This window comes from Podarcis liolepis (genome assembly GCF_965112155.1).
Source record: "Podarcis liolepis genome assembly, chromosome: 7".
NCBI classification, from domain to species: domain Eukaryota; kingdom Metazoa; phylum Chordata; class Lepidosauria; order Squamata; family Lacertidae; genus Podarcis; species Podarcis liolepis.
In genome coordinates, this window is record NC_139561.1 from 13,352,727 (window position 1) to 13,377,299 (window position 24,573).

At 51.5% G+C, this 24,573-nt stretch overlaps 1 protein-coding gene across 2 annotated transcripts in view; it reads left to right on the plus strand.

The window, feature by feature from the left end:
* CROCC (ciliary rootlet coiled-coil, rootletin) overlaps positions 1–24,573 on the plus strand; it is a 69,164-nt gene that overhangs the window by 39,048 nt on the left and 5,543 nt on the right. For both annotated transcript variants that reach the window (XM_083514564.1, XM_083514565.1), the window contains 14 exons: positions 795–988; positions 3,030–3,157; positions 4,357–4,526; positions 7,065–7,244; positions 7,899–8,033; positions 9,594–9,737; positions 10,222–10,460; positions 10,969–11,128; positions 15,419–15,586; positions 17,110–17,494; positions 18,895–19,085; positions 19,239–19,359; positions 20,400–20,563; positions 23,528–23,743. In XM_083514564.1, the coding sequence (XP_083370690.1) occupies positions 795–988; positions 3,030–3,157; positions 4,357–4,526; positions 7,065–7,244; positions 7,899–8,033; positions 9,594–9,737; positions 10,222–10,460; positions 10,969–11,128; positions 15,419–15,586; positions 17,110–17,494; positions 18,895–19,085; positions 19,239–19,359; positions 20,400–20,563; positions 23,528–23,743 (2,595 nt within the window). The remainder of the gene's footprint in view (positions 1–794; positions 989–3,029; positions 3,158–4,356; positions 4,527–7,064; positions 7,245–7,898; positions 8,034–9,593; positions 9,738–10,221; positions 10,461–10,968; positions 11,129–15,418; positions 15,587–17,109; positions 17,495–18,894; positions 19,086–19,238; positions 19,360–20,399; positions 20,564–23,527; positions 23,744–24,573) is intronic.

A 24,573-nucleotide genomic window follows, 5' to 3' on the forward strand; every position in this document is an offset into this window, starting at 1 on the left:
GTCTACGCTTCCCCTTTCCCTCCTTCCTTTTCCCCCTCCCTCTCTTTCTTTTTTTTTTTAATTAAATATTTGTTATCGATCAAGTTCCACATAACAAATTATCAAACCCTATAATCACATACATGTTTCCCCTCCTTTCCCCCCCCCCACCAAGGACTTCCCTCAGCTCCTCTCCCTGATTTCTCTTCACATATTTTCTCTGCATATTATAAAGTTGGACATATCCTTACATAGCTATCCATCATGTTATCAACCAATAAATTTGTGTATGTTTATTCAAAATCTGCCAAGGAGTCCAGTTCATTTTGTTGTCTTTTTAGATATTTTGTAAAAAGTTCCCCTTCCTCCTTAAAGTCACAGGTACCCTTGTCTCGCAACTTGTAAGTCAGTTTGGCCAGTTCTGCATGATTCATCAATCTCTCTTGCCACTGTTCTTTCGTCAGGGTTTCCTCACTCTTCCATCCTTGTGCTATCAAGACTCTTGCCGCTGTTGTAGCATACATGAATAAATTCTTTGTTTTCCTTGGCAGGTCTTGTCCTACAATCCCTAACAAAAATGCTTCTGGTTTTCTTTTTTACAAACATCATTTTAAACATTTTTTTTCAATTCATTATATATCATTTCCCTTTTTTTTAAACTTCTCTACACTCCCACCACATATGATAAAAGGTCCCTTCTTTTTCTTTACATTTCCAACAAGTATTTGAGCCGGTTTTGTACCTTTTTGCTATCTGTACTGGTGTTATATACCATCTATACATCATTTCCCTCCCTCTCTTTCTCTCCCGCTCAGCTTTCCCGCCACAGGAGTGCCACCGGTGAGGAGCTGGGGCAGGTGCGAAGGGAGCTAGAACGCCACAGCGAAGCATCTCTGCGGGCAGCCAAGGAGAAGGAGTCGCTGATGAAGGAAAAAGCCAGCCTGGTGGTGCAGCTGGCAGCCTCGGAGCGAGAGAACCGAGGCCTGGCAGAGGAGATCTCTGGCCTCAGGTATGTATAATAATAATAATAATAATAATAATAATAATAATAATAATAATAATTTATTTATATCCCGCCCTCCCCAGCTGAAGCTGGGCTCAGAGCAGCTAACAACAATAAAAATAACACAATTTACATAAAATCACAATCAATTAATTGAAATACATTCTAAAATCAATTCATGTGCGTGTGTGCCCCCACTTTAGCACCTATTATTATTTATTCTGATTTATTTCTTCGATTTGCGTCCCACCATTCCTCCGAGGAGCTCAAACACAGTTCACTGTCCCGTTTCCTCTTTGCAACAGCCCCATGAGGCTGAGAGTTGCAGCGACCAGCTCAAGGTCGCCCAATGAGCTCCGTGGAAGGGTGGAGATTTAAAGCATAGCCCTCCTGCGTCCTAGCCTGGGGCTTTGTTATGGGGCTGGCAGGGAGGGGCAGCGTGCTGTTGGTGAAGTTTGTGGGTTGTAAATCCTTTGACCCACAGGGTCTGCTGCATCGGCACTGCAATTAGTCTGTTTACGAGCACTCTGACACTTCTATGGCGCCCACACTGCTCTCTTCTCAGTTGTCGGACGTTAGCAGAGTTTATACGCAGCATAAAATGGCTTTGTCTGTGTCAATGTGGTGTCTTCAATAACTCAGCCCTATTCTATCAACTGTTTATTTAGAAGCATACAGAAACAAAAGAAAACCTACAGAATCAAGCTGCATGCTTGCAGCGTTCTGCCGCTAACAAAATGAAACTATCGCATTTTTCGCTCTATAAGACGCACTTTTCCCCTCCTAAAAAGTAAGGGGAAATGTGCCTGCGTCTTATGGAGCGAATGCAGGCTGCGCAGCTATCCCAGAAGCCAGAACAGCGAGAGGGATCGCTGCGCTGCGCTCCCTCTCGCTGTTCTAGCTTCTGGCTTAGCCGCTCTCTGTCCCTTCTACCACCTCCCGCAAAAGCCCACTAAGCCAGAAGCTAGAACAAGTGTGTGCAAGCGCTGCACACATGCTCCACGCGGCTCGTGAAATGGAGCGCTGAGCAGAGCCTGGGATGCATACAGGCTCAGCGCTCCATTTAAAGAATTTTTTTTTCTTGCATTCCCCCTCTAAAAACTAGGTGCGTCTTGTGGTCAGGTGCGTCTTATAGAGCGAAAAATATGGTAACTCTCTCACATTCTCAGACACTGCAGCCCAGAGAGAACTCAGGCCACTGATCAAAGGAAAATGCCCGGATTATATGGGCAGTGCACCCAGTTAATAAGAACACTGCGTGGGAGTGTTAACTCTCAACTGTCCAGAACCACAACAGTTGTCCGGCTGGTTCTTCTTGTTAGGATATTTCCGTTCCACCTTAAAAGGGAGCAGGCTGTGAGTCACAGAGTCTGTGTATTTCCTGTTCACAGGAAGTTTATGTTTTCTGTTGCTTTCGTTTCTCTCTCTGTGCTGGAGACACTGACGCAGGCAGTCATGTCTTTCTTTGTTCTGATCAACGCTGAATAAAACTTGTAAATAATGCTCTCCTGAGTGCGACTTTTGCTGTGAATTATCTGCTGATAGAGTGTGCATGAGCTCTGGAATGTGGCAAGATATTTTCTAGAAACTCATGTCACTAACTGCTGATACTGCGTGCCTACGGGAGATCGATGGATCGTCCGGCAGACGGCTTGGGGCCATGATGGACTTTGTCTCCCTGGCAGTATCCCAACACTTCTGTCCCCCCTGAGGTTGCTGGAAGATGGTAGCCACCTCACACAGTGTTTGCAAACAGGCTGGGGCAGGGGGGGCTGCAGGGAGGCAGAGCCTTTGCCCCAGCAGAGAGGCATCTTCTGCTCAGCTGCTTTCCTTTTCTCAGCTTGGCATCTCCACCTTGATGCACACAGACACGTCTCCACACCGACCCCGCCGGGATTTCTGGCCTAAGCCCCAAAAGAGGATGCAGACGGAGCCTACCAGGCAGAATAGGTGCAAGATGGCTGATGAGCAAAGACGAAAACGACAAAAGATGGGGGGGAATGATAATACAGTCCTTCTGTCGTTCCCCCTCTCCCCTTCTGCCCAGGTCTGAAAAAGACGCCTTGGAGACGACCCTCTTTGAGATCCAGCAGCACCTCGCCCAGCTGGAGACCCGGAAGGAGCAGCTGGAAGCCGAGAGGCAGGGCTTGCTCCATGCCAAGGAAGCCTTGCAAGGTATCCTGGGAGGAAGGTCTTCCTTTGGGTCCTCTTGTGCCACCCCCGTCTCTTTCCCTTCAGTGACCGGGTGTAGGAGTGCAGGTGGAGGTTTTTATTATCCGACTTCACCGGCAGATGTACCTGCTTTTAAGCTGTGCGCCTGCCCCCTTCGAATGCACCTGGGACCCTCCTTGCTTTCCTGTTCTTTAGAAGGGGGCGGGGCTTTCTCCCAACAGAGGCGGGGCTTTCGGCTGCTAAGCCGCCACCCTTTCAAGCCTAGCCATGCCCCCTTGCATGCAGTGGCGCCCGCTGGGCTGTCCTTGCCCCCAGTCAACGCCCCTCGCTCCATCCGAGGTTTTTGGGGGACAGGAGATGGGTGGGTGTGGAGGACTCCCTGGTCCTGAATGGGGTTACTGCACCCCTGAAGGACCAGTCATTCTGGACTCACAGCTGTCCATGGAGGCGCAGGTTAATTCTGTGTCCAGGGCAGCTGTTTATCAGCTCCATCTCGTACACAGGCTGAGACCCTCCATGCCCACAGACTGTCTTGCCAGAGTGGTGCATGCTCTAGTTATCTCCCGCTTGGACTACTGCAATGCACTCTATGTGGGGCACCTTTGAAGGTGACCCGGAAACTGCAACTAATCCAGAATGCGGCAGCTAGACTGGTGACTGGGAGTGGCCACCGAGACTGTATAACACTGGTCTTGAAAGACCTACACTGGCTCCCAGTACATTTCCGAGCACAATTCAAAGTGTTGGTGCTGACCTTTAAAGCCCTAAACGGCCTCGGTCCAGTACACCTGAAGGAGCGTCTCCACCCCCATCGTTCTGCCCGGACACTGAGGTCCAGTGCCGAGGGCCTTCTGGCAGTTCCCTCGCTACGAGAAGCCAAGTTATAGGGAACCAGGCAGTGGGCCTTCTCGGTAGTGGCGCCCTCCCTGTGGAACGCCCTCCCACCAGATGTCAAAAAACAACTACCAGACGTTTAGAAGACATCTGAAGGCAGCCCTGTTTAGGGAAGCTTTTAATGTTTAATAGGTTATTGTATTTTAGTGTTCTGTTGGAAACCGCCCAGAGTGGCTGGGGAAACCCAGCCAGATGGGCGGGGTATAAATAAATAAATTATTATTATTATTATTATTATTATTATTATTATTATTATTATTTATTATCCCCTTTGCTGTCTTGACCTCTGTCCGTCTGTCCTGCCCCAGTGGAGCTGGCGGCCGCCCGCAAGGAGATGGAGGCCGAGGTGAGCCGATTAGAGCGAGACAAGGACCTGGTGGTCCAGAAGCTCATTCAGACGGAGCAGGAGACCCAGGCCACCTTGAGGAGTGCGCAGGCGGATCACGAGGAGGACGTGGACCGTCTCCAGAGGGAGAAAGTACGTGCCGCCCCTGCCCCCCCCCCGGTCAGGTGCAGAGGGCTGGGTCCAGGACCGCTCTGTTCCTCAGGTAACACGCTGCCCTCGGGGGACAGAACTACAGAGGAGTGAGGAGCCTGGATTGCAGAAGGCCCCAGATGTTGGTGGGGCTCGCAGGAATGGATACAAAGGTGCCGGCCAGATCCCAGACATGAAGGCCATTTGCTCTTTGCTGGCTCTCACTGTCCCTAAGCTGTTAAGCACGTGCAGCTGCTCAGTCGTTGGCAGGTGACCCAATCCCTCCCCTCCAGGAATCTGTCTGACGCTTTTTAAAAGCCAGGGGCACCGTGTTGCCTGAAACAGTTCTTTTCTCTCCCCCCCCCCAAACAGTTTTTGATCTGGGCTTCCACTGAAATGAGGCTGCATTTTAAGTAGTATTTTAATCTTGTTTCTAAGTTGTATTTTAATCAATTGTTTTTATACCTGATGTTAGCCGCCCTGAGCCCGGTCTTGGCCAGGGAGGGTGGGATATAAATAAAATAAATAAATAAATAAATAAATAAATATCCTGAATCTCCTGCCCACCCACCTCATTGGGTGACCCCCCAACTATGAGGGAGAAGCCTCTTTTTCCTGCTCAACTTTCACCCCAGCATGTTAACATGCTTGCCTGTCACATGTTCCCTGCTTCCCTCAATTTTTAGGTTGTTTTTTTTTTTGGTTTGGTTAAAATGAAATTCCATTAACCTTACGGGTTTTCATTTCCTATCTTTTGGTCCCTCCTTCGTGTGCCTCCTCCTTGAGAAGTCTCTGGAGGGTGGCAACATGAGAACAGGGCCTTCTCTGCAGTGGCTCCCCGTCTGTAGAATTCTCTCCCCAGGGAGGTTCGCCTGGCGCCTTCATTACACACCTTTAGGCACCAGGCAAAAACGTTCCTTTTTAACCAGGCCTTTGGTTGACCTAATCAACATCCTATACCCTTTTAAAATGTGGGTCTTTTTGTTATTGGGTTATTGTTTTTATTTTTATTTTATATACTGTGATCCTTTTTTGTGAACCGCCCTGAGACCTCCAGGTATAGGGTGGTATATAAATTCTAATAATAATAATAATAATAATAATAATAATAATAATAATAATAATACTGAAGGGTAGGGCGGGCCGATATGTCAATATATTGTCCAAAACTGGTTTGAAGTCCATATCGTGATACTGGTTTCGTAATTTTTAAACCTGGAAATATTTCGCGATGTCGAAAACCCAGATATCGCCCTGGAATCAATCTTGGGCCAAGCACTCACTCGCCTGGTATGAGAGCTTTCGGTTGATTGACAAGGAGTGATTCTTTTTAATAATAATAATAATAATACCGTATTTTTCGTCCCGTAGGACGCACCTAGTTTTTTGGGGGGAAAATAAAGGAAAAAAATGTTTTCCTTTATTTCTCCCCCAAAACCAGGTTGGGGAACAGCGGGATGGCGGCGCGGTGCCTCCCTGCTGTCCCCCGAGCTTGTGGGGCTGGCCGATGTCTGCCTGGCGCGAGGGACGCTTTGCTTCAGGGTGTCTTGCGGGCCGGGCGGCAGCCTGCTATCTGCAGCATGGGGATGTCTGCCCGGCGCGAGGGGCGCTCTGCTTCAGGGCGCCCTGCGCGCCGGGCGGCAGGCTGCTATCTGCAGTGTGGGGAGCCCTGCGGGAACTCCCGCAGGGCTCCCTACACTGCGGATGTGTTCCTGAAGCGCCAGGCGCTCTGCTTTCAGCGCGCCCGGCGCTCCGGGAAGCACACTGCTATCCGCAGCCTAGACAGCCCTGCGGGAACTCCCACAGGGCTGCCTAGGCTGCGGATGTCTTCCTGAAGCCTGGAGAGCGAGAGGGGTCGGTGCGCACCGACCCCTCTCGCTCTCCAAGCTTCAGCAAAAGCCTGCATTTGCCCCATAGGACGCACACAGATTTCCCCTTTCAATTTTGGAGGGGGAAAAGTGCATCCTATGGGGCGAAAAATGCGGTAATAAATTTTATTTAGACCCTGCCCTCCCCAGCCAAGACCAGGCTCAGGGCGGCTAACAAGCAATAATAAAAACAAGTTGAATGAATGCAACTTAAAAACAAGATTAAAATACAATATTAAAATATTGAAATAATTAAAATATTAAAATGCAGCCTCATCACAGGAGGAGAAAGGAAAAAAGAAAGAGGTGTAGGGAATCAAATTGGCTCCAAGCCAAAGGCCAGGCGGAACAGCTCTGTCTTACAGGCCCTGTGGAAAGAGATCAGATCCCTCAGGGCCCTGGTCTCATGAGACAGAGCGTTCCACCAGGCCGGAGCCAGTGTTGAGAAGGCCCTGGCTCTGGTTGAGGCTAATCTAACTTCCTTAGGGCCCTCTAGGGTGTTGCTATATATGGACCTTGAGGCTCTCCGTGGGGCATACCAGGAGAGGCGTTTAGCCGTTGAAACTTGGCTGTGGCGGAGGCCTTGCTATGGGTGCTGGGGGCCCCCATCTCCTTGTCCACATGGGGAGGGGAGGGTCCACTCCTGAGCTTCTTCACCCTGTCGGCCTGGCAGGAGGCGCTGCGCCTGGAGCTGGAAGCAGAGCGCGAGGAGATGCTGCAGCGGCTGAGCCAAGAGCGCGAGGAGATCCTGGCCCGCCACGAGGCGGAGAAGGAGGAGCTGAGCGAGGAGATCACCAGCCTCCAGCAGGAGCGGGACGAGGGACTCCTTCTGGCTGAGAATGAGAAGCAGCAGGTGAAAGTCTGGGGGACGGGGCAGGGAGGAAGGAAGGAGGTGCAAGCAGTGGCGTAGCATGGGGGGCCCACGGAGGAGGCTGCCCCGGGTGCAAAATTCTTAGGGGTGCAAAATTTCAACACCCGGTGCCGCTGTATTGAAGTTGTACGCTTCCATCACATGGCTCCTCCGTGCGAAGCAGGAAGCGACCTCACCAGGCAATGGAACAATTCTTCTTTTAGGCAGTTGAATATGCATGCACGCTCCATCTGTTTACTCCACAACCCCGCTCTGCATGGCCCCGGGCCCTGGCATCCCATGCTATGCCACTGGGTGCAAGGCCCCAGTCCACTGCCAGCTCTGCAAGACTCCCCACACACTGTAAATTCCCCAAAGCAGGACACCCAATCTTGCCACAGAGGAACGTCGCCTGGTGCCTCTCCTCACTGGCCATAGCCCAAGGCTTTGGGGTGGAGAAAGAGAAACAGCCCACCGAGCTCCAGAGACCACCGAGGCGTCAAATTTGCACAATTCACTGTTCCGCCAATGTGGCAGTTGTGGCGTTGAGCCTCCCTCTGTGCGCAGGAGGGCTACAAGAGTGGAGATGTGGCTCCCCAGTGGGTCTCCCTGCTGCTCCAGAGGCCACTACTGACTCCCTCGCCCCCTTGCCCCCAGGCGCTGTCTCTCAAGGAGTCGGAGAAGGCCATTCTCCTGGAGAAGCTTTCAGGGGCGCAACAGAGCCTGGCCAGCGTCAGCCTGGAGGCGGAGAGGCACAAGCGAGACGCTCAGAGTCTACAGGAGCAAGAGCGGGTAGGCGGTGGCAGAGTCAGGGTCGGGGGGGGGGGCTGTCTGATGGAGAACAAATGTGTGTGGAAGCAGGCGGGCAATATTTGCACCACGAAGGGCCAGCTGCTGCAACCTGGCTCAGCTTAGGTGAATGGGGCAGGCTCGAATTGTACTTTTGGTTTTTTTCTGAACCCCCTCATTCTCCCCCCCCACCCCATACACAACTTTTTCCTGGAGCAAGGAGCTCTGCAGCGCCCTGTGCTGCTGGAAACTTTATTTTGCCTCTCCCTTTTCGACAGCAGATGTGGAAGCGGATGTTTCCAACTTGCTTTCGACACTGAGGGCTAGAAACTTGCTCCATCTTTTCCTTTATTGTTCTAAGCATGATCTGAGTTTCTCAGGAGGTCGCACCCTTTGCCTGGTGCTTCATCCTGTGTTGCATACAAGCAGTGCTTTTTCTTTCTTAAAGCCGGAACTTAGTTGGGTGCCATTGCCATTATAAGAGAACGAGGGAGGTGTTCATGGTGAGTTCCGGCACCTCCTTTTCTAGAAAAATAGCACCGCATGCAAGCCCACCCTGGCTGGTAGCATATGGAGCGTTATGCAAGGATACGCCAAAAGCAGAAGCTCTGTGGAGCTTTGTTCAGGCCTCTTCCTCCATGGCCTTTTCTGTATTTTCTCCCTGTGGGAGAAATGTAAAGTATTGCACTGTATTTTCTCCCTGTGGGAGAAATGTAAAGTATTGCACTTGGGCAAAAAAAAATGAGAGGCACAAATACAAGATGGGTGACACCTGGCTTGAGAGCAGTACATGTGAAAAGGATCTAGGAGTCTTGGTTGACCACAAACTTGACATGAGCCAACAGTGTAACGCGGCAGCTAAAAAAGCCAATGCAATTCTGGGCTGCATCAATAGGAGTATAGCATCTAGATCAAGGGAAGTAATAGTGCCACTGTATTCTGCTCTGGTCAGACCTCTCCTGGAGTACTGTGTCCAGTTCTGGGCACCACAGTTCAAGAAGGACACTGACAAACTGGAACGTGTCCAGAGGAGGGCAACCAAAATGGTCAAAGGCCTGGAAACGCTGCCTTATGAGGAACGGCTAAGGGAGCTGGGCATGTTTAGCCTGGAGAAGAGGAGGTGAAGGGGTGATATGATAGCCATGTTCAAATATATAAAAGGATGTCACACAGAGGAGGGAGAAAGGTTGTTTTCTGCTGCTCCAGAGAAGCGGACACGGAGCGATGGATCCAAACTACAAGAAAGAAGATTCCACCTAAACATTAGGAAGAACTTCCTGACAGTAAGAGCTGTTCGACAGTGGAATTTGCTGCCAAGGAGTGTGGTGGAGTCTCCTACTTTGGAGGTCTTTAAGCAGAGGCTTGACAACCATATGTCAGGAGTGCTCTGATGGTGTTTCCTGCTTGGCAGGGGTTTGGACTCGATGGCCCTTGTGGTCTCTTCCAACTCTATGATTCTATGATTCCCTATCTCCGTTACCAAGACAAAATGGTGCCTGGCTGCTGAGGGGTGGGGGGCGCGTCTTCTAGGCCAGAGAGCTCCATTTCTTCGCCTTGTTGCAGAGCACCATCAACGCCTTGAACTCGGAGCTGCGGGGCCTGCGTGCCCAGTTTGAGGAGGCCATTATGGGCCACGAACGGGAAGTGAAGGTCCTCCACGAACAGGCCAGGGATCTGATGAAGCAGCGAGAGTCGGCCTTCCGCGAGGTGAGGGGGCGATGGGAGGGAGGGAGGCGATGGGAGGGAGGGAGGTGACAATAGCACCACCACCTGAGCTGCTCTGATAGTCTGGGGAAGACCAAATTACCTATTTCCTCCCAAGGTGAGGGCAATGGACATTGCTAAGCCCGGCAAGACAGCTTATTCTATGGCATTAACCCCTTCATGCATTAATTAGACTTAAGCATGCTGGTTATGTGAGGCTGGTTATCCCACCATTATTCTGCAGGAGGTCTGTTACATCTTCAGTGGAGCAGCTGCTTTGCACTGCATGCAGAAGGCCCCGGGTTCAAGCCCTTGCCTGAACCCAGGAGAGCACCTGCCGCTGCCCATCACAGCAGAGGTGGACAGGCTGAGGGTCTAACCCTGCACAAGGCAGCTCCCCACACTCCTGCCTTCCCACTTCAGACAGCCTCAGAATTCCTGGCAGGAGCCCAACTCTGGCTCTTTGCTCCATCCTCTTCCTGGCCAGGTGGAGGAGCTGAAGATGCAGGTGCAGATGGTGGAGGACGCGAGGGACCAGACCCGCCGGGAGCTGCTGGAGGCGCACCGCAAGTCGCGGGAGGCCCACGAGGCCCTGGAGGCTCAGCGCAAGGAGGCCGTGGACCTGCGGAGGAGCCTGAGCGATGAGGCCAAGGAGAAGGAGGCCCTGCAGAGGTCCAATGGGGAGCTGCGCGTTGCTGTGAAGAGGGCCGAGAGTGAGCGCGTCAGGTGGGGAGAGAGAGGACCCTGCTGCAGTGGCGTAGCGTGGGGGGTGCAGGGGGTGCCGGCCGCACCGGGCGCAACATCTGGGGGCGCGCGCTCACACTCGCAGCTCTCTGCCCCTACCCCTACCCCGAGTGCTAAAATCCACGGGTTAGGGGGCGCAAATTACTTGCCTTGCCCCGGGTGCTGACAACCCACGCTACGCCACTGCCCTGCTGCCTTCTGCTCCAGGGAAGGGGAGAATGGAGGGGGGGCAGGATTTGACTGCCTAAATCCCACCTCTGCCACAGATTTAATCTCTTCCTCCACCCCACATGGTGTCTCTTGGCCTCGGTTCTTTGTCTGTAAAAGGGGCATAATGGCAAAGTCAGTTCCACGGAGTGGACGGAGGAAACATGTGATAGCTTCACAGCTTGGCTCCATCTTGGTGGTTGATTCCTGGGCCTCTTCCCCTGGGGGCCGGAAGGACCACGTCGCTGGCGTCCAAACACCCCTCCTCTCTGCTTGCCTCCAGTTTGAAGCGGGCCAACGAGGAGAAGGAGCAGAAAGTCGCCATCTTGGAGGAGGCCCGGGCAGCTGTGGGCAAGGAGGCAGCCGACCTCCGCAGCAGCCTCCAGGATGTGGAGCGTTCGCGGCTGGAGGCCCGCCGGGAACTGCAGGAGCTGCGGCGGCAGGTAAGGCCTGGCACAGGAGAGGGGAGGGGCTGCCAGGGAAGTGGGAGCCACAACTCAGCCTCCCTTTCCACTGGGTGGGAAGAGACAGCAGGTGCACAGTTAATTGATGCAAAGGCGAGACTAGGTATTCTGTGGACTACTGCTCTGGCCAGTTTACCGTCTTTTTTGCTCCATAAGACACACCTGACCATAAGACGCACCTAGTTTTTAGAGGAGGAAAGGGGGAAAGCCCCCCTTTCTTGAGGATCAGCTCAAAGTTGTTGAGCTTACTTCAAAGGGAGCCATTTCTACAGTTTCCAGACAGATAATCTAATCAGCCAGTCCCATGTTGCTGGGGAAACAAACAGCCTCCGTCTGCAGAACATTCAACAATGGAGGCCTGGGCAAGGGGGTGAGGCCAGAAAAGGAGCCAGCGATCGACCACACATTCGCTCCATAAGACGCACAGACATTTCCCCTTACTTTCTAGGAGGAAAAAAGTGTGTCTTATGGAGCGAAAAATACGGTATGTCTTGCCAAATGCAAGGCGGCTCTTTTAAAATGAGATTCAGAGGCAATACAAACATAAGTGAGTGAGAAGGTTAAAGATTTTATTCTAAACAGCAAGCATTGTATACATTACCAGGCAAGCACTTCGATATGCCATTTGGAAGCCCTCAAGAAGCAGAGAAACGACTCCCTCAGGTAGCCTTAGTTTGCACGGCCCTGTGATCGATCAGTCTGTGCAGGAGCTTCTCAGAACTTGGCCCAACACCATCTGATTTATAGATAGCTAACCTGTGTGGTTTGCCTGACTGCTTATGTGCTACCAGCTACGAACAGATTATTCATTAGCCACCTCTTCCAATGCCTCACTTTCTTCAAACAATGTCCAACATCAAAAGAAGGTACAGTGGTACCTTAATTCGTTCTGGAGGTCCATTCTTAACCTGAAACTGTTCTTAACCTGAGGTACCACTTTAGCTAATGGGGCCTCCCGCTGCCGCTGCGCAATTTCTGTTCTCATCCTGAAGCAAAGTTCTTAACCCGAGGTACTATTTCTGGGTTAGCGGAGTCTGTAACCTGAAGCGTCTGTAACCTGAAGCATCAGTAACCCGAGGTACCACTGTACTCAGCAATATCACTACCTTCCAACAGATTAAAAAGGTAAAGGTAAAGGACCCCTGACAGTTAGGTCCAATCGTGAATAACTCTGGAGTTGCGGCACTCATCTCGCTTTATTGGCTGAGGGAGCTGGCATTTGTCCGCAGACAGTTTTTCCGGGTCATGTGGCCAGCTTGACTAAGCTGCTTCTGGCGAAACCAGAGCAGCGCATGGAAACGCCGTTTACCTTCCCGCTGGAGCGGTACCTATTTATCTACTTCCACTTTGACGTGCTTTCGAACTGCTAGGTTGGCAGGAGCAGGGACCAAGCAACGGGAGCTCACCCTGTCACGGGGATTCGAACCGCCACCCTTCTGATCGGCAAGTCCTAAGCTCTGTGGTTTAGACCACAGCGCCACCCACGTCCTTCCAACAGATTAGGACTAGGAAATTAAAGGCTGTTTTTCAGCCATCAAAGAGCTTAGAGGGGGGAACAAACAGGAAGAGGAATGATAACCATGTTAGAGCACTATCTCCTCAAAATGCAAATATCTTCCAGATAGATTGCCCATACATACCCTCTTCCGATTCCTGGGACATGGTGGGTTTCAGTGCACTGAAAGCAGCGCTTTTGAGATGTTTTGGGGCAATCTTGCAGCTCCTGCCAACGTAGAACATTGTTGATGGGTCTGAATCATGCTTCGAGGTTGTTCAGTACAGACAGTTTTAGCACGCTCATGAGTTGTCTTGCCTCCTTGCGGGTTGATGCTTCACATTGTACCCCTTCCAGCGGCACTGTCGGGTTGAATGGGTAGCCCCGTCTATAGTGCATTCCAGCATTTTTCTGTATAGGTTTTAAAGGCACGCCTGTGATTTAAGGTTGCCAGACACAAATCCTGCATAATAGGTGTATTTTGGCCCTCCCATTCCAGACCGTCAAGTATAGAAAGTTCTTTTAAAATGGTCTCCTTAGTAGAAAAGCAGGGAAGTTCGAAAATAATGACTCTGGACCTGCTGTTGACAGTTTGGAAGTGCTGGCCTGTTCTGTCGGCTAACCCTGGATCAGAGGCATTAAGCTTAAGATTAGGGAACATATGATTAAACCAGGAAATCATAAAAGGAAATTGTCAGGGAACTGACATCGGAGCTAGAGGTGGAGGGAAGGCTCTCAAATGATGCTGGAGAAGGGCCCAGCAGGGAGAGAGGCAGCTCAGCAGATGGGGAAGCAAATCAGCGCAACACCATGGATATAGAGGGGCTGATGGGGGAATCGGCGAGAGGGCTCCAGGACTCTTCACCGGACACCAGCGGGGAGAGCACGGGTCCTCCGCTACCCACGCCCTCCCTGTGCAGAAGACTTCCGCGCAGGGAGAGTAGGAGGAGACTTGGCGTCAAACAACTTTTATGTTGGAAAAGATTTAAGAACCGCCCACTGACGGATTCTGCTAGCGACTGAGGCAGCCACAAAGTGAAGGGCTGTCCAGACAGAAACGTTTAACATAGCCAGGAGAGGCGGCAACTTACGCACGAGCAACCCATACTCATTACAGAAGTAAATCTTGGTCTTCCAGAGATTCTGGTAGGCCTCTCACATTGGAGAGAATTATTGCTTGCTTGCTTCAGACAAAGCTTTCTCTTTCTAGTTTTGGCTCCTCGTTTATTGATTTCCCCCATCTGTCTGGTTCCTGAGTTTAGAGCTTCATTTGCAGTCTTTGGGACATCAGAGACCGGGGTTTCTGCCATGTCAAGTCTTTTCTCGATTGGGGTCAAAGGTGCTTTTAACTCTTAAGGTTAGATCTTGCCTTAGATCTCGTCTCGGCTTATCCAGTTGGGCAGTGAGCTCAGTGAGAAGGAAACTGGCAATTGTCTCGTCTCTCAGAGAGTTTTGCTGCCTTGGCTGCCATCCTTGGGCTGCTGCTCAGAAGTTTGAAGTTGATCAATGGGCTCAGCTGATGGTTTTCGTTTCTGTTCTGGTGTTAAATGGGATCCCTGGTGCATAGTCTATAATGAGCATGTCTCTCAGAATCAATTTCATAGGTTTTCTGGTTGGATTGGAAGTTTGATAGTACATGGGTAATTAGAACAAAAGAATTAGACAGCCATCTTGTTAGATGTAGTGCCTGAATGTGGGGGTTCCTGGTCATTCACTGTGGGGCTCCATCACCCCCCTATTTCTTGCTCCCTCCTCCTTGACGCGTTCTCTCTTCTCTTCCCCAGTTCTCTTTCTCACGTTTTCATGTCGCTGCTAGGGCTGGGTGATATATCATCTGAAACTGGTTTGAAGTCCACATAGTGGTATCGGTTTCCTAATTTTTGGCCTGGCAATATATTGCAAATCATGATGTGTGTGTGTGTGTGCTATGCAAAAACCGCAATGTGGGGAAAACCACCAATGCTTCTCTTGATCCCTGCAGTCCCTTTAACTCTGCCGCCTCAGGTCTCTCACAAGAGCAGAAAATATCAGTGTTGAAAACCAGAATTCACCCAGCCTTAAAAGATAAAGGGACCCCTGACCATTAGGTCCAGTCGTGACCGACTCTGGGGTTGCGGCGCTCATCTCGCTTTATTGGCCGAGGGGGCCGGCATACAGCTTCCGGGTCATGTGGCCAGCATGACTAAGCTGCTTCTGGCGAACCAGAGCAGCGCACAGAAACGCTGTTTACCTTCCTGCCGGAGCGGTACCTATTTATCTACTTGCACTTTGACGTGCTTTTGAACTGCTAGGTTGGCAGGAGCTGGGACCAAGCAATGGGAGCTTACCCCATGGCGGGGATTCGAACCGCTGACCTTCTGATTGGCAAGCCCTAGGCTCTGTGGTTTAACCCACAGCGCCACCTGCATGCCTTTTTTGTTTTTGTTTCTGAATCTCTCTCCCTCCCTCCACTCACCTTCTCTCTGTTTATCTGGTTGGAGACAGCTAGCTTCCAAGAGCGCTGTGGAAGATGTTTCGGAAGCTTGTTCCGCCTTTGGCTCTGATAGGTTTGGCAGGCTTTGGAAACTGTTCAGGAGCCTGCAGGACCTGTTTTCCACAGGCCGAAATGAGCCGCGAATGGCGGCAGCCTGCTGCAGCGCCACATCCTCCTTCCCTCTCGAACCTCCTTCTGCCCCTCTGAAAAGACAAGGGCCCATCCACCTCCGGGTCCACCCCTTTCGCTCTTTCTCAGCTTGCAAGAACCAGGATCCCTCCCTTTGTCGCCCTTTGCACAGGTCAAGATGCTTGACAGCGAAAACACCAAGAAGAGCCAAGAGGTGGCTGAGCTCCAGGCCCGGGTGGCCCTGGATGAGCAGCGGGACGAGGAGAGCAGGAGGGAGTCTTTCAGCCTCAAGCAGAAGATCGTGGAGAGTGAAGCCACACGGGAGTCGACCCGGAAGGAGGTGAGGGCCTGGCCTGCAAATCTTTTGCTACTGGGCATTGTCCTGGGCAGCCAGGAAATCCCCTCAAGCTCTTTTGGGGTGGGCGCTGCTTCCTGGGACCTTGATACAGTGGTGCCCCGCAAGACGAATGCCTCGCAAGACAGAAAACTCGCTAGACGAAAGAGTTTTCCGTTTTGGAGGTGCTTCGCAAAACGAATTTCCTATGGGCTTGCTTCGCAAGACGAAAATGTCTTGCGAGTTCATGCGGGGGTTTTTTCCTCCCCCCCTTTTTCTAAGCCGCTAAGCCGCTTATCAGCTGATCCGATAAGCTGATAAGCCGCTAAAAGCCGCTAATAGCGCTAATCCGCTAATCCGTCAATGGGCTTGCTTCGCAAGACGAAAAAACCGCTAGACGAAGAGAATCACAGAACGGATTCTTTTCGTCTTGCGAGACACCACTGTATATGGCGAATTCCCACGGCAGAGTGCGATTGACCTGAGCCCAGCCTTCAGGGTGCCCTTGGCTGAAAACTCCATTTCTGACCTGTCATGTGCACTTCATTTCGTTTCGTTTTTTTTATTTGTATCCCGCCTTTCTGTATTACTATACACAAGGCGGATTTCGAGCCGAAGAAACAACAGAATAGCACAGATCACACTCCTAATAGCTATCTGATCCAATTCAAAAAAGTCACAATAAAAACATAACTTTAAAAAAGCAACTCACACGGAACAAAGCAATATCCAGTGATCACTTAGAATAGCATAGTAAACAGTAAAATTAAATATCAGCAAGTAATAACTAAGCAGTTTGCACTTAACGATTACAGTAAATAATTACTAAACTATAATCGGTAAAAAGTAATGACATAAAAGACCACAAAACAGACCCAACCATGTAAAAGGATCAAACTGAGAAACAAGGGCACGCCACTTATAAAATTATTGGCTCATTCTGTCAGCCCTACCACTGACTAAGGGGGGATGGACTGCATCCTTCCCCCTTAGTTGCTTGTCGCGCTTATTTAGGAGATTACTTCTGAGTAGACCTGCACAAGACTAACAGTTTTACCCTGAGGTTCCTCTGGTGAAAACTGAAGCTGGGAGCACTTCTTTGCCTCTGACTCGGCCCACTTCTTGTATGTGGCCCCCAGCAGACTTATTTTATTTTATTTATTAAATTTATATACCGCGCCCCTCATCCAAAGATCTCAAGGCAGTTCACAGAATAAAATACACCAGTAAATAATTAAACCAAGACAACAAAACAATAACCCAACCGTCCCACAGACATATTTAAAAGGCTGTAGGATATTAATCCGCCAAAGGCCTGGTTTCTCCAGGCGCCTGAATATATGTAATGAAGGTGCTGGGAGAGCATTCCACAAACGGGGAGCCACTGCAGAAAAGGCCCCGCCTCGCGTTGCCACCTTCCAGACCTCACCTGGAGGAGGCACACAAAGAAGGGCCTCTGATGGTGAACACAGAGTCTGGGGCGGTTGATATGCTTGCCCAGCCTGTGCCTCTTCTTCCCTCCTCGCCAGCTCCTCAACCTGCAGAGGAAGATCGTGGACTTGGAGGGCGAGTTCCGCCTGCGGGAGAGGAGCCTTCTGGGGAGCCTGGAGGAGGCCCGCGGCAACGAGAAGAAGCTGGTGGACAACGGCCGCAACCTGGAGATCAAGCTGGAGAAGGCGCAGGCCGAGGGGGCTGAGCTGAGCCTGCGGCTGAGCGCCTCCGAAGGACGGGTCCACGGCCTGGAAGCGGAGCTCGCTCGCGTGGAGGGCCTGAAGCGCGACGTGGAGTTCAAGCTGGGCCGCCTCCACTCGGCCCTCCGGCGCACAATGGGCATCGGCCATGGGGGCCGCGCCCCCAGCCCTGCCTTCAGGGCCCGTGGCGGCTCCCCCAAGAGGCTCTTCTCCCCCCCGAAAGGTAAGTACCACACTCTGAGGGCGGGGTGTGTGTGTAGATCCACTGTCCACTGGCCTTTCGCTGAGATCTTGGCAGCTTTTTGACACTGGCAGCAGTGGCGTAGCGTGGGGGGTGCAGGGGGGGCCAGCCGCACTGGGCGCAACATCTGGGGGGGCGCTCGCACTCGCAGCTCTCTGCCCCTACCTGGCTCACTCACTCTCTCTCACTACAGTGCTGGCTGTGCGAATCCGATCCGAGCCGCTGTGTCGCCGCCCACTGTGGAGGGGGTGGGTGCCAGGCGTGCGGTGCGGAGAGAGAGCGAGGGACTATCTGGGGGAGGGACAGTGCAGCGGCCGCCCAGCGCAGTGCTGAGCGCGGGAGAGAACCACACCAGACCAGACCAGGCACCAGCAAGAAGAAGCTGGCAGCGGCGGCAGGTTAGGGGTTAGGGGGCGCAAATTACTTGCCTTGCCCCGGGTGCTGACAACCCACACTACGCCACTGACTGGCAGCCACTTCCTTCACGCTTTCTCTCTTTTAATCAATTTTTTTTTTTTGATTTTCACAATTATCACAGAAAGAAAGAAAAAGTTACAAAACATATCAAAACATACAAGAAAGAAAGAAAGAACAGAAAAGAGAATTATTACTTCACATCCATAATTTTAATACATTGATAACCGACTTCCTCAAATCCTCTCTAACTGAATTTCATTATATCACCTGTTCTCCAAATTCATATTTCTAATAATATTAACTCCTTTCCTTTACTAACCTCATCTCCTTTATTAATATTCTCATCCTTAATATTTACTTACACATATTCTTATTCTACCCCTAAGCCTATTTATTACTTCCAAGAATTTTCTCTTTATCTTATATTACAATATTTAGCTAAATATTCTTTAAATTTCTTCCAATCCTCTTGTGTCTCCTCTTCTTTCTGGTTGCGGAGTCTTCCAGTCAGGTCAGCCAGCTCCATAAAGTCCAACATCTTCATCTGCCATTCTTCTATTGTTGGTATCTCTTGTGATTTCCAATTTTTGGCTAATAAAAGTCTTGCCGCTGTAGTGGCATACAAAAACAATCTAACATCTTTTTTGGACAATTCCAATCCTATTATTCCAAGTAGAAAGGCTTCTGGTTTCTTAATAAATGTATTTTTCAACATTTCTTTCAACTCATTATAAATCTTTTCCCAGAAGTCTTTCACCTTAGGACACCTCCACCACATATGATAGAAAGTACCTTCTTTTTCTTTACATTTCCAACGTAAGTTATTATTTGTATGATGCATATTTGCTAGTTTCACCGGGGTTAAGTACCATCTATACATCATTTTCATAATATTTTCTTTTAATACAGTAAATGCAGTAAACGTAACCCCTTTCTTCCACAACCTTCACGCTTTCTCTTTGTAGGGGATGTCACCGCAGACGGGCCAGGCAGCCCCACACCGCAGGCAGGCAGCTTGGCCTCCCGCCCCCTCTCCCCGGAGCTTGCTGGCTCCCCCAGTCGGAGCGAGCAGCTGGTAGCCGACATCGACCCAGAGGTGGTGCGATCCGCGCTCCGGGACTTCCTGCAAGAACTGAGGGAGACGCAGCGAGAGCGGGTATGGCTGGCGCAGGGGCGGGTGGATCTCTGCTTTCCCACGAGGTTCTGAGCCTTCGTGGGCCCCCTCCATGCTCAGATCCTGACAGCCAGTTGCCTTGTTGTTCTTCCTCCCTTCCTCTCCCCCTTCTCGTCCGTCCTCCTTGGGGTCCAGGACGAAGCCCGTTCCCAGCTGGGCACCTTGAACGGCCAGCTGGCAGAGATGGAGGCCGAGCGGGACGTCGCTGTGACTCGAGCGCAGCAGCTGCAGAAGCAGGTGGCCGAATGCGATGAAGGTGGGTCAGAGGTGGGGTCGGAGGTCTCTGTCTACTCTGCTGTGTCACCCTTAGGGCTGGGCGATATCTGGTTTCCAACATCGCGATAGATCACAAGCTGAACATTGCAGTATGCTGATATATCGCAATGCCTGAAATAAGAATGGAGTTGGTATTCAACTTCATATCACCAGCTAAACTTTGCAGTATGCTGATATATCGCAGTGTCTGAAATAAGAATGGAGTTGGTATTCAACTTTGTATCACCAGCTGAACATTGCAATATACTGATATTTTGCAGTGTCTGAAATAAGAGTGGAGTTGGTATTCAACTTCGTATCACCAGCTAAACATTGCAATATACTGATATATCGCAATGTCTGAAATAAGGATGAAGCTGTGTAGAGGAATTGGCTGGCTTCATGGTTTTCCCCCACATTGTGATTTTTGCACAGCACACACAAACGCCGCGATTCATGATATATTGCCAGGTCAGAAGCTATGAAACCGATATCACATTACGGATTTCAAATCCCTTTTGGATGATATATTGATATATCACCCAGCCCTAATCACCACCAGCCTCGTTTCTGTGGTGGTTTTTTTTCAAAGGTTCCCTTGAATAACACCCCCTCCCGAGTTTTGTACGAAGAGCAAGGGGGGTGGGTTTAAGAAAACATCAGCTAAGCCGTTAAACTGCATTTCCCACTGGGGAAGTGAAGTGCGGGGTGCCCCCTATCTAAGAGGAGCTGGGTCATGAATCTGCCTGGCCTGGCCTTAAGGACCTAGCAAAATGTGGCAGGATGGAGCCCATGTGAGAGGGTGGGGTGGGGCAAAGGAGGTCTCTTTCTCCTCATCAGCCTTAAGGGACTGGGGTGGGTGACGCCATTTCCTGCTGAGAGATTGGGGGGGGCGGGATTTGCTGACTCCCCTGAGTCACTGGGAGCTCCATGCCATGATGTGTAATTGCTTTCCACCAAGATGGAGATTTCAAGGGCCACAAGCCCTGCCTTGCCCTGCCTCTGCCCGCTGAGCGCTCTGCCCTCTTTCCTCCTCCGCAGGGAGGCGCAGTGCGGACGGGAAGCTGAGCAGCGCCCAGACGGCCCTTATGCAGCAGGAGGAGACCCTGCGCCGGAACGAGAGGGAGCGCAAGGCCCTGGCGGACAGGCTGGCCGCATTGGAGCGGAGCCTGCAGGCGGCTGACAGCGAGCGCAGGGCCACCCAGGTGAGGCCACGCTAGGGAGGGAAGCGGGACCGCAGGGTGAGGAAGGTGCCGGCAGAAGGTCGGTCTGTGAGCTCCACCTCCGCTGCCCGCCCTCCTCACTCCTGGAAGGACTCAGTTTTGGTCCTGGCAGCAAAACTTAGGGGGTGGGGGGACGGACAGTGGACTTGAAGCTCCCTCCCCAGTCACCAGGTCCATCACTGGATGGGCGAGGAGGGGTCATTTTACACACACAAGGCCTAGCTCTCAGCTGATCTGTGTGGGCTACTCCTCTGGTGGGGTAGGAGAGCCGGGGTGGGGAAAATCCACATCTGGCAACCAACGTGCCTCTTTGGTTTCAGATAATATCTGGGTAAAGGTAAAGGGAACCCTGACCATTAGGTCCAGTCGTGGCCGACTCTGGGGTTGTGGCGCTCATCTCGCTTTATGGGCCGAGGGAGCCGGTGTACAGCTTCCGGGTCATGTGGCCAGCAGGACTAAGCCGCTTCTGGCAAACCAGAGCAGGGCACGGAAACACCGTTTACCTTCCCACCGGAGCGGTACCTATTTATTTACTTGCACTGGCGTGCTTTCGAACTGCTAGGTTGACAGGAGCAGGGACCAAGCAACGGGAGCTCACCCCGTCGCGGGGATTCGAACCGCCAACCTTCTGATCGGCAAGTCCTAGGTTCTGTGGTTTAACCCACAGCACCACCCGCGTCTGGGTAGATGAGTCTAAAAAGCCAGGGACGCAAATTTTCATGGCCGTCTAGCAGCTATGGTGGTTCATTGATCGGAAGTAATGTATTTAGCGTTAACTCTGAAAGTGTATACTCAATTCTGACCAAACTAAGCCTCCTGGTGTAAATTTTGCTCCGATCAAGGAACAAAGTTGGGCGGCTGCCAAGGGGCCTGGCAGAGGCCAAGGAATAGGCTGAGCTGATGAGGGAGAGGGGGGCGAGCAGCAGCAGGTCCAGCTCAGGTCTGGGCCACCAGTCATGCTCTCCCTGAGCTTGGCACCGTTTCTCGTAGAGAAAGAGGCTGCTGTTCCCTTTTCTTGGGTTGAGAGTTGGAAGAAGGGGTCCCCATGCGATGGGGGGAGGCATGAGAGGATGGGGAGAAAGGAGCAGGAGGCATGGGGGGGGGCACTAAAGCGTGTGACCAATGCCTAATAAAATGCTAGAAAACGTTTGCTTAAATGTTGGCTCAGAAGAGACATTCTTTCTTGGTGAATGTTGCTGAGCTGGTCAAATTCTTGTGAAATGTTCCCGCGTGATACTTGAACTGCTCTGAAAACTGTTGATACAACAAGAAGGTTTGGGGTTTTGTTTTGTTTTTAAAGTGCCACTGAGCGTGTGCAGAGTGCTTTTCCGTGCCTGGAGCTGGTCCTGGCTTCTCTGTGGAAAGGGTGGCACTTGTGTGGGTGAGGTAATTTGGCTGGAGGAGAGCAGTGAAATCTCTTGAGTGCTGGTGGGGAGAATTACCGTATTTTTTGCACCATAACACTCACTTTTTTCCTCCTAGAAAGTAAGGGGAAATGTCTGTGCGTGTTATGGAGGGAATGCCTACGGGTGGCATGCCTACGGATTTTCCTCCTCTAAAAACTACGTGTGTGTTATGGTCGGGTGCGTGTTATAGAGCGAAAAATACGGTAATCGCCAATATGGCCAGATGAAAAGAAAATGGTTGTTTTCAAGGCTGCCTTCCCCCCCTGCTTGGCATGGTTAACACTGGAGGTTTTTAACCATGTAGTTGTGGGTGTGAAACAAGGGACGTGGGTGGCGCTGTGGTCTAAATCACTGAGCCTAGGGCTTGCCAATCAGAAGGTCGGAGGTTTGAATCCCCGCAACGGGGTGAGCTCCCTTTGCTCGGTCCCTGCTCCTGCCAACCTAGCAGTTCAAAAGCACATCAAAGTGCAAGTAGATAAATAGGTACCACTCCGGCAGGAAGGTAAACGGCGTTTCCATGCACTGCTCTGGTTTCGCCAGAAGCAGCTTAGTTATGCTGGCCACGTGACCCGGATAAACTGTCTGCAGACAAACACTCCCTCGGCCAGTAAAGTGAGATGAGCGCTGCAACCCCAGAGTCGTTCATGACTGGACTTAACTGTCAGGGGTCCTTTACCTTTACCTTTTTGTGTGTGTGAAGGGGGGGGGGAGTCCTATTCCAGGTCATTTCTTCACCGGACAAATGTGAGATGCCCAAATTCTCGGAGGAAAGGAGGCAAATTTAGAGGAAAAGAGTTTTCCCTCAGGACTGAGGGAATTGCCGGAAGTTTTTGTGTCTCAGGCACCTCCTTGAAACCACTGACCCCCCCCATCCGCCATAAAAAGAGCAATAATTTATGCAGAGGAAAAGTGAAAGGAAGCATATCGTTCCCAATGGGAAAAAGGAGGGAAATTCTAAGGCAATGAATGCAGATGAAGCCCAGAGCCCCAAATTATCATTGGGATTCCTCTGGAGTCCTTCAGAGTTGCCAGAGAGACCCCCAGAAGCCATTGGCTGAGAGGAGCAAGAAGACCCTGGCAAAGTGTAGCTCTTAGACCCCTCTGTGCCCCCCAAAACGCTGTTTGGCCTGCTGTCCAGTTCTGCCTCTCAGCAGGTTTTCATTCCCTCTAAGCCAGGGGTCAGCAACCTTTTTCAGCCGTGGGCCGGTCCACTATCCCACAGACCATGTGGTGGGCCGGACTATATTTTGGAAAAAAAAGAAGAAGAACGAATTCCTATGCCCCCAAAATAACCCAGAGATGCATTTTAAATAAAATGACACATTCTACTCATGTAAAAACACGCTGATTCCTGGACCGTCCGCAGGCCGGATTGAGAAGGCAATTGGGCCACATCCAGCCCACGGGCCTTCGGTTGCCTACCCCTGCTCTAAGCTCTCTGTTCCCTCTGCTGGGGCTTCTTCAACCTGGCCAGTTTCCTCAGAAAAGGCCTGAGGCAACTGGCAATGGCCGCCCTCTCCCTCCTCCCTTCTTCCCTCAGGAGAAGATCGGCAAGATGAAGGCCAGCGAGGCCAAGCTGGAGCTGGAGAAGCGTCGCCTCAAAGACATCCTGGATGCCTCCGAGAGCCGCAGCACCAAGTTGGAGCTCCTGAGACGGTCGCTGGAGGGCGAGCTGCAGAGGTCCAAGCTGGTGCTGAGTGACCGCGAGGTGGAGATCCAGGGGCTGCATGACAGAATCGACGTCCTGCAGAGACAGGTGACCCCCCTCAAGCCGTCCTGATCAGCCTTGCCTAGACTGGCAGCAGCTGCTCTCTGGGGCCTCTGAGAGGAGGGTGGCTGGGTGGGCAGGGTAGGGGTTCAGCTTTCCCCGTCCCTCTTGCAGGTGCTTCTGGGGTTGAACCCAGGACCTCCATGGTCAGAGCCTGGAAGGCTTCTTGCGATGACAGGAGGTGGCAGCCGGCTCTGCTTGGCCACAGTTTGTGGACAGGACATGCAACCGGCAAGTGGGGAAGAGGATTTCTTTGGCTGCCACCTCTCAAGAGCCCTTGGGCTTCTATACCCTCCAACGTTTCTCCAAAGAAAATAGGGACGTCCTATTCAAACGGCCTCTGCCCAGTATACCTGAAGGAGCGTCTCCACCCCCATCTTCCAGCCCGGACACTGAGGTCCAGCTCCGAGGGCCTTGTGGCGATTCCCTCCTTCCCTGTGAGAAGCGAAGTTACAGGGAATCAGGCAGAGGGCCTTCTCAGTAGTGGCGCCCGCCCTGTGGAACACCCTCCCACCAGATGTCAAGGAAATAAACAACTATCTGACTTTTAGAAGACATCTGAAGGCAGCCCTGTTTAGGGAAGATTTTAATGTTTAACAGACCACTGTATTTTAATACTTTGTTGGAAGCCGCCCAGAGTGGCTGGGGAAACCCAGCGAGGTGGGCAGGGTATAAATACCTCTTCTTCCTCCTCCTTCTTCTAGCCCACCTATTTGACTAGGTAGCCCCAGCCCCTCTGGGCGGCTTCCAATATAGTGGTACTTCAGGTTACAGACACTTCAGGTTACAGACTCCACTAAACCAGAAATAGTACCTTG